The sequence below is a fragment of the Haemorhous mexicanus genome, chromosome 16, assembly GCF_027477595.1.
Source record: "Haemorhous mexicanus isolate bHaeMex1 chromosome 16, bHaeMex1.pri, whole genome shotgun sequence".
Taxonomy (NCBI): Eukaryota; Metazoa; Chordata; class Aves; order Passeriformes; family Fringillidae; genus Haemorhous; species Haemorhous mexicanus.
Genome location: NC_082356.1, coordinates 6,274,321 through 6,283,918, shown reverse-complemented (window position 1 = coordinate 6,283,918; position 9,598 = coordinate 6,274,321). Strand labels below are relative to the sequence as shown.

At 51.4% G+C, this 9,598-nt stretch overlaps 1 protein-coding gene across 1 annotated transcript; it reads right to left on the bottom strand.

Moving 5' to 3' along the window:
* Positions 1 to 1,920: 1,920 nt before the first annotated feature.
* On the bottom strand, positions 1,921 to 6,434 carry LOC132334787 (lanosterol synthase-like). Its single transcript, XM_059860927.1, is given in 9 exon segments — positions 1,921 to 3,305; positions 3,392 to 3,470; positions 3,771 to 3,864; positions 3,867 to 3,940; positions 4,229 to 4,309; positions 4,712 to 4,777; positions 5,003 to 5,108; positions 5,297 to 5,393; positions 6,251 to 6,434. Coding segments are annotated over 9 exon segments (825 nt in total). The 5' UTR covers positions 6,281 to 6,434; the 3' UTR covers positions 1,921 to 3,107.
* Between the last annotated feature and the right edge of the window lie 3,164 nt (positions 6,435 to 9,598).

Below are 9,598 nucleotides of genomic sequence, written 5' to 3'. Positions count from 1 at the left end.
GTGGCAACTCAGCTTGCCAAGTGCTTGCCACATCATCTTTATGTCCTACTCCATGCTGGACTGTTCTGTGTTCATCTTGCTCACCTCCTCATGGAGACCCTGACACAAACCCATGGCCTAGGACCCCTTATCCTTCCATTTGGAGCCCATCACACAGCCAGCTCAGCAGGGATGGATCCAGCACCTCCTGCCCAAGCCAGGCTCTGTGCTGGATCATGGAATCCCCTCTGAAAAGCAAAGACCTGCTGCCCTCTGGCAGTCTGAAGTCATTCCCCTGTTTGTCCTGGCCCTCCAGACGCTTGTCCAAAGCCCCTCTCAGTCTCTCTTGGAAGCCCTTTAGGCACTAGAAGAGGCTCTAAGGTCTCCCTGGAGCCTTTCCTTCTCCAAGCTGACCACCCTCAGCTCTCACCCTTTCCTCACAGGAGAGGGCTCCAACCCTTGGAATATCTTCATGGTCTCCTCTGGATTTCGTCAAACAGCTCCATGTCCTTCCTGTGCTGAGACCCCAGGGCTGCAGGCAGCTCTGTGTCACAGCACATGTCGCAGTTGAGATGGCCACCATACACAGAGAATCACCACACAATATCAGAAAGCTCCAACCCACACACTGTAACACCTCACCTCTTTAGAAGGCTGCAAGCATCTGCCCTTCTTCTCCTTCAGCCCAACCTTTCATAGTCCTCCTGTTCATGCACTGCACCTGTGTGCCCTCTGCTCCCTTTGGTGGTTGGTCAGTGCCCCTGGGCACTCCAGAGCTCATTGCTGTCAGTGCTGCTCAGAGCTGTGCCCAGTGGGATGAGGCTGGGCCCAGCCCCACTCCCAGTCACCACAAACTGTGTGCCTACAGCTTTGCAGATGTTCAGGTCTCACCCTGAACTCCCTGTCCTTCTGCCCACGCTGTGTGATCAGCCCAGGACATGGTTGGTTTCTGGGGGTGAGTGCACATGGCCAAGGCATGTCCAGCTCCCACCCACCGGTATCCACAGCTCCTCCTTGGCAGGGCTGCTTTCAATCCCTTCATCCCCCAAGCTGGACTGATGCTGGGGGTTGCCCTCACCCAGGTGCAGCATCAGCACTTGGCCTTGTTGAACCTCATGAGGCTTCCATGGGCCACTTCCTCAGTTTGTCCAGGTCCCTCTGCATCATTCAGTCCTTCAGGTGAGGCATTGCACCCTCAGCTTGGTGCCATCTGCAAACTTGCTGAGGTGCACTCGATCCCTTCATCCATGTCATTCATAAAAATATTACACAGTACTGATCCCTGTACAGACCCTGAGGATCACTTGCTTTCTCCTAAGTGTACCAGGACACTGGAAGACCATGTGGGACAAAGTGGGTGGCATCATGTCAAGAGACAGTGCTTAGGATCACCACGGTCATGGCTAAATCTTGGATCTCTTTTTATTGCATGTAATAAACCAGTCTGCATTTGTATCTCTCTTTTCATGTGCTGCAACTCCTGAAAAACAGAAAGAGATTTCCTCCAAAACAGAAAAATAATCTCAGAAAGTTTTCTTGGAAGAGTCTGGGGCTGCCACCCAAGATGTCAGGTCCCAAAACCATAGATCAAAAGACTCCAGATGCCTGGGATGAATCTTGAATAGATTCCAAACCTGAGAGTTTCTCCAAAGGAAAAAAAATCACCTCAGCTAACATCCTGGGAGTAGTCTAGGACTGACACCTGGGATCTCTGAAATCAGAGATCAAAACACTCTAGAAGATCCCTGGGAAGAGTGCCAGAGGACTCCTGGAAGAAGCAGTTTCTATCAAACAAGAATTGTACTAAATATATCCTGTATCTACTTGATCTCTTCTGCATGTGCTCAATCCAAAATTGCAGCTTGGAGCAGATTTTAACAATAGGTGAAATCCACACAGCCATGTCCTCTCAAGACACATCACCACATGACACTTGAATAATTCAGTTTCAGCAAGAAGAAATTTAAATGCAGAGTAATATCACAGACAGGTATAAAGAGGTCCATAATTTGGAAAAGGCAAACAGGGCTGAGTTGAGACAGCCTGAGTTGAATCTTCTTAAATAAATAAGTTTTTCTGTCTTGCTTATCTGCATGAGCGTAAGCAGCAGGATGAGGGAAGTGATCATTCCCCTTTAGTGAGCTGCTTCCTTGATTACATTTTTCTGTGGCTAAATGCTTTAGAGGAGGCACAGGCTCCCAGCATGGTTTGGTGGATATGGTGCTCACACGTCTGGGGACAGGCAAGCCAAGCCACATGACATGAGGCTGCTGTGCCAGCTCCCCTCTGCCTGGGACACACACTAGCAGACAGAAAGGAGAATACAGTGAAGTTCCTCTTGCATCACCCTTAGCAATTTCTTATCCCATCTGACTTCCAGCTCTGACAATGACCTGTGAATGCCCCAGGGCACCACGGTCTGAGTTGGGGGAAGCCTGGAGCCCTGGGCTCAGGCTGTGCCATGATGCCAACCACCTCACAGCTTTCTGCTTCAGCTGCCCCTTCTCCAAGGGCTGGTGGTGACTTCACCTGCGGAAGGTAGGTGCCACCAGCTGGGGGACAGAACAATAAGAAAATTAAGCAAAGCACTCCTTTTCTTACACATCTGGGGGAGGACAGGTGTCCTTCCCCTCCCAGCATGGGCTCCAGAGTAGAGCGAGTAACTCAAAGGCCATCACTGGCACCCACAGTACAGAGGTCAGCTCAGCAGGGATTGTGCGGTGCCCCCCAAGCCCCAGTGGTGGGCACAGGGGAGACCCCAAATCCCACACTCTTGGTATAGACAGACAGACTGTGACAATAAAGGCAGCCTTGCGACCCAGGATGAGAGTCTGTCCAAATGTGAAATACAACACAGCTCGGCAGCTTCATCTGATCTTCAAAATGGTCTGAAAAGGCACTTCACTCCCCATCTGGGGATGGGGAACATACCTGGAAAAAACCTTAGAAAGGGAATGTTTAGAAGAGGTTCAACAGCAAGCAGAGGCTCTGCAGCACCGGCACAGCACCCTTCCCTGGCAGAGGCAGCAGTCCACATGCTAAGGTCAGCATGGAGATGTCCCATGCAACACACACCGCCACGGCCCCACACAGACACCGGGATCCAAGACAAGTCCAGGGCTGCAGGTTCAAGTAGACAGGGCTCCCTGCTCCTCCTGCCCTGCCCCAGCCGAGGGGCTGGCTCTGGCTCTGGCTGGCAGCTGCCCAGCCAGGGGGCTGTTGGGATGCAGCCGGCAGAACCGCCCCAGCGTCCAGATGGGGAAGATGTTGCGGTACGCGGTGTAACTGATGGCACACGACTTGTTGAACACCCCAGCAATGTTCTCCTGAGAGACAAGCAGAGAGCAGAATGGTATGAGTGACAGGGGACTGCTGCGTGTTCAGGAACTTCTTGGAAAGACTAAAGATGTACCTGAGGCCAGTCCCCGTTGGGCAGCTGCTTATCCATCAACACTTTAATGCCCCTTTCCAGCACACTGATGTCAGGGTACCTACAAAGCACAAGGGAAATGTAAGCATCTTTATCCAAACATCTGCAAACCCTCATCCACATGTCTGGGGAGCTCAACTACCTCCAGGCTGCCCTGAGCTTGCCCCAGGCATGCTGAGTGCTTTGGGACCCTCCCCACAACCCCAAGACACTAAATAATATGAATACGGCACCATTTTCCCAGGCTGGAGGCCTGCAGTCATGATCAAAAGCTTTGCTTTGCACTGGGTCACACCAGCCAGGCCCAGGGCCACCCAACCCAGCTTGATCTCTTTTCCCTGAGCACTGGGGCTACTCTTACCTGACAGCCATGAGCCCCAGCAGGGCCCAACAGGTGTTGTGGATCTGTGACTCGGCACTCTGCACATATGTGTGCTTCTCGCAGGACTCGAATCATCTCCCCACCTGCCATCTGCCATCTGCTTGGAGATCAGGAACTGGCAGGCCTGGGCCACTTCTTGGCAGACAGTCCTGCAGGGATGGGAGCCAGAATCAAGACAGGACTGGGGACAGAGAGTATTTGGATGCTCACAGTTCTCAGCTGCAAAGAGAAGAAGTGCCCATGGCTGGGACTGCCCTGAGTTTGAGGGTGAGGCAGCAAGTATGCCCTGGCCATACTGCAGGCACTGGATTTGGGAGGAGCAGTCCCTGAGGCAGGAGAGCCCATGCACAGCCAGGGATCCATCCAGCTCCACCACAGAGTCCTGCCCTGGCCCAGGAGGTAGGCAGGGCTAGAGTACCCAGACATTCCCTTCGCACCCGTCATGGTATGTGTGCTGCATGCTGGCAAACGCCTCCAGACCAAACCAGGTGCCGTAGGTGAAACAAACCCCCCAGCTCCTAGAAGAAGGGGAGAGCAGCACTGTCAGGGGTGAAGGCCACAGGGAGAGGCAGGCTGCAACACAGCTGTGTTCACAGCAGAGCAGAGCCAGGCACAGAGCTACAGCCTGCCTTCCCCTATTACCCAACCATGCCCAGTCCCACCAGCACCTGCTCCCAGCTAACTCAGGTGTCAGCAGAACTGGGACCACAGGAGCTGGAGCCACCCCAAACTTCTCTGCGTCTTGTACCTGTTCTGCCTGGGCTGGAGGGAGGTTAACTGAGAGCAAAGCACAGCAGCTAGAGGAGGATCAGCCCTTCTTTTCCCTCCCACAGATCCTGCCAGCCAGGAATGCTTGCCATGATGATCCCTCTCCCACTGGGGCAGCCAGAAGAAAACGGGGTGCTGGGAACACCACCTACCCTTCCCAGGACCCATCCGCTCGCTGCTTCTTGCGACAGAAATCCAGGCCCTTCTGCAGAGTCTCCCTGGACAGGAAAGAAGTCATCCATTTCAGAAACAACTCAACCTCAGTGTTTGCTTCACTGGGGGCTCCATCAGCCCCTCTGAGGCTTGGATGGGTCCCATTATTGGAGGGCACAAGAGACAAGAGCATGCCGACAGGCAGCTACATTGTTTAGGAGGCCATGGCAGGCAGCTTGGGACACTGAGCCTGCCTTCTCCCCGGGCCAGCTCTCATCTCAGTGCCTCACCTGATCTCCACGGCTTGGTGCTCAGGGAACTGGCTCTGGAAGTGTCTCAGTGCCTGCATGACAGCGGATGTGCATTCCACGTATGTGTAGTCAAACATGATGTCACCTGCCAGCAGGCAATGGGTATCAGTGCCACAGCCCCTGTGTGGGCAAGCCTCCAGGCCAGCTGCTGCCAGCCTGCCCCAGACCCAGGGCACATTGATCCCCTGTCAGGCACCCACTGGGCATGGTAAGCCCAGGCCACTTTGTCCCTTCTCAGTGGGCAGGACAACCAACCCCCAGAGCTGCCCTTACCAAACACCTCCGAGGGGTTTAGCAGCTCCAGTAAGTGGCCTCCTCGCCTGGTTTCATAAGTGGCAAAGCCTCCATCAGAGTTCCTCATGCTCAGCAACTGCCCAGACAAGCAGAGAGGGGGGGTAGTACAACCTCATGGGCAGTACTACTCCAGTCTGGCCCCAAGCCAGCTGTGAGGATAAAGTCAGACCTACAGATCTATGGGGCAGGCAGAAAACCAAGTCCCAAACCACCGTGACAAAGCAAGCTCAGTCTGGGCCATCACATGACATTAGGTCACATAGGCAGCTCTGAATCAAGTGAGGGTGGAAACCTCCAGGAGCACATGGCTTTGGATCTGCTGTGGTTCTCCAAAGGGAAAGCAGAGCACCGTGTTGCTTTTGGAAAAGCTGAGCAGAGCTGGATGAAGCTGAGCAGGAGCCTGAAGTGGCACCTAAAGGCCTCTCACTGCTTCTGCTCCATCAGCCTGATTGCAGGGCTCTTTCAGAATACGTTTCCTGCAGTGCCAATGCCATTGATGAGAAGTGATTCCAGCACAAAGTGCAGAAGACTCAGCCCCTGAGCTGTGACTGTAAGCTGCACAAAGGGAGCCAAACTGGCTGAGAGAGGCAGAGATTCCTACCAGGAGCCAAGATTAACCAAGGAGACACAGGGTGTGGGATAGACTCAAGGCAAAGCAGGAGAGCAGGTAAGAACTGTACAGCCCTCAACATTCCTCTCAATCCAGAGCTTGCAAGAGAAGGAAACTCCTTTGGGATAGACACCATCACTGCATGGCCAAAATCAGGGGACAATTCCCAGCACAGGAAGATTTCCACCATCTTGCAGAACAAGGTGCTGAGTAATTTTCTTCTGCATGTGCTGCAGCAGAGAACTTGCTTTGCTGTACACTGGGGGAATGATAGCACTCTCCTCTTCCAGCACAGTGTCAAAGCTCCAGGTGCCAGCACTTACCTTGTCCTTATTAATGAGAGACAGCTCCATCTCAGAGACCTCCCGAGCGACGAAGTTCTGAAATACCACCTCTGGTGGGGAAACCCCAAACCAGCTCTGTTTCGGGGCAGCTGACGGCAGCTGGAGAGGTGAGAGAGAGCAGGGAGAGCTTCAGCTGCTGGGAGGAAGGTTCATGAAGGAGAATCTTCCACTGATCCCCAGGGAAGTACAGACTCTGGGCGAGCACATCTGCCCAGCCCACACTGGGCAAACAGTGGCTCACCCACCTCTGCTCTGAGTGATCCAGAGCTGCTGGGCCACACAGAGCAGGCTCAGGCCAAGCTGCTCTTTTGGCATCTATTTCTCCAGGTTTCATTCTCCACAATGCCAGGCAGCACTTCCCTTAAGCACAGCCCTGTGCCCATGTGGTCACAGAGCTCTGGGGCACTGACTGAGCACTCATGGAGTAAGTCAAACCCATGGATTTACAGGAGACTCAATGGGAAACAATTCTGGGATGTCCTTTACTCTGAGACAGGGAAACGCAGGCCCACACAACTGCAAATAACTTTTTTGCTCTAGAATTTAGACCTATCAGTAAGAAGAGCACAGGACCAGAGGAGGTGGGAGAGATGAAGTGATATTTGGCTGAAGCCAAAAGGTTATTAAGCAAAAGAATGGAATTTGTTGGTTCTGTGTGTTGTTTGTGGTTTGGATTTGTTCAGGTTGGATGTTGAGTGTGGCAGTGAGAGGGACAGGGTTGAAGACCTGACCAAAAGGAGGTAGGATGAGAGGGGAGGGGACAGAAAAGTTGGTGGTGAGCAGAGAATGGAAGCTCCTGAGTACCCATCCAATGGGAAAGGGGACAGGGACCGTCCCAGCCGGGTGTAAAGGGCACATTAAGATTGCCATTTTCTCGGAGGGTGTGAGTGTGCTTGGCTCTCGGGGAGGGAGACACACCCGGCTCAGCTGAATCCTTACTAATAAACACTTTTCCTTTGCTTTGATGATTTTGTCCCCTTTCATTGTACTTAAAAGTCAGTGTGTTTCAAACAGAGGGAAAGGCAAAAAAAAAAAAAGACAGATGAGGTGAAAATCAAAAGACAAGGGAGGTGAATGCTGAATGAGGATAAGGTTCAGTTATTTTCTCAGCAATCTGGGTAAAAGTAGAGTTGGTATCTCCTTTTCCCAGGAGTTTTAAATGGCTGCTTTTCTTGTCATTACTGCTACCTTATTTATTGCCACTGTAGAGGCACGTCTGGAATGACACAACAACAGCAAATGCTTCTGGAGCAGAGACATTGCTTTGAGAAAACTCTCCCCTGCTTTGTCTGCCTGCTTCAGCCACACTGCTGTCACTGCAGGGACACCAGCAGGTCACCTGTGGGACTTCACAGCAGACACATTCTGCTGAAGGGAGTGGCTGCAGCACACTGGCCCTTAGCTGTGCCCTTCCCTGAGGTGTTCCCAATGCCCCTCTCCAGGACAATCCTTAACCACTTTGTTCCATGTCTCCTGCTGCCAATTTCCTGCTCAGCAGCCCACCTCGGTCACCTGCCCCTTTGGACTGTGCTTTCTACTGAGCCCATCCTGCCAGAAAAGCAGCTTTAAACACACCTCTAAGTAGGCACTGATCCAGATAAAGTACATCCATTCCTCTCTGCCCAGGGCCAGTCCCCTGCACATCTGGCAGCCTGCAAAATCTAACACCCCATCAGGGTCCAACACATTCTTCCAGCCCAAAGCAGGAATGCAATTTGTTTTGCTAAATCTGAAGTAAGTCCTGCACATCCTTGGCCTTCAAAGGCCAACACTGCCACTCTGGAGGGAATCCTCTGACCCCAAGCATTTGATGGTGACCACACCAAAGCAAGAGGAGGCTCTCTCAGCAGGAGAATGGCAAATGGCAATGCTGTGCCTTTGTGTCCCCAGCCTTCCCCCTGTTAGCAATGGCAGCTACACTCCAGCACAGCCCAGCAGCTTTAACAATTTTTCTATTCAAATGACATTTTCCATTAATTCTTGTTTCACTAATTCTTCATGAAAAAAATGCCTGTTAAAATAAATTTATGACCTCTTGAGCTAATTATTGAACATGATATTGGCTATCAGAGGATAAAAATCAACCTTTTTGAACAAAAGGCCTTTTTCTTGTTTCTCTAAACATACATGAGAAAAACCAGAAGTACAAATGAATTTCCCTTTCTCTTTGCATGCACTACCACAAAATACCAACTGAAGTGCTGTATTTGTACCAGATATGCTTGGGCAAGCCCTGAGGAACACGACAAAACCATTTCAGAGCTACCAACTGCTTCTGTGTCTTGAAACCAATGCTCTTACATGGCTTTTACAAATATTCCTGGCCTTGTAAGCAGTGGAGAGAAGCTGTATGTGCCAAGGACCATGAAAAGGGTGCTCAAGACAACCATTTGCTAGGTCTGGATGGTAGGAGCTTTCAGGTCTGGATTAATTATTTCCTGTGACACCTAAGCCCAGCTCTGCATTCTTGCATATTTAGTCTACTTTTCAAAGCTACTAAAGACACTTCCTGCTAACAAGCTTTAAAATTTAAAGATGGAACTTCCTAGAAAACTTTTTGTCCAAATACTGACATTGTATTATTTAACTGAACTCTCTCTCATGTTCCAGTCTTGATGAAGTGACACCACAGGAGGAGTCAGTGGATGAGAATTTAGGAGAAGCTGACAGACAGGAAAAAGAAAAAGCAAATCTTACCACAAACTTCAGTACAGTGTCCAATTGTTAGAATAATACTGATTTTTTTCTCCTGTGCTCAGTGTCTCATTGGACAGCAGCTTCAGCAGCTCTGACACAGTGGGATACTTTGCCAAGACAACACTCATGGCAGCTGTTGGTTAAAATGACTGGAAGGAAAAGAAAGTCGATTGTGAGTGTACAGGAAATATCCAAGGATCAAATGCTGGGTTTGGAGGGAACTGTACAGAGCCCTCAAAGCCTTGGGCCTGCTCAGCCCTGCCCTGCTCCACCCTGAACAGCTCAGATTACCCCACCCCTCCTGTGCTGCTCCCAAATCCAGTCCTGCCCATCCTCCCAGCCTGTGCTCCACGGAGAGGAGGCAGAAGATCTGATCAGAAGATCTGAGTGCAAAGCCCTCATCCTCCCTGATGAGGAGGGCTTTGCACTGTGCAGCTTCTGGAGATCCTTGCTGAGTTTCTCCATGTCCTTGATCAGCTCCAGCATGGAGCCAGAGAGAGTTGAATAAGCTTTGACAAGCAGAGTATCTGCCATAAAAAGAGCAGGGGGCAAGCCCTTCCTGGCACTGGCAACACCACTGCTAGAGCATCCACGCTGAGGCCCAGTCCTGTCACACCCAACTGAGCTGAA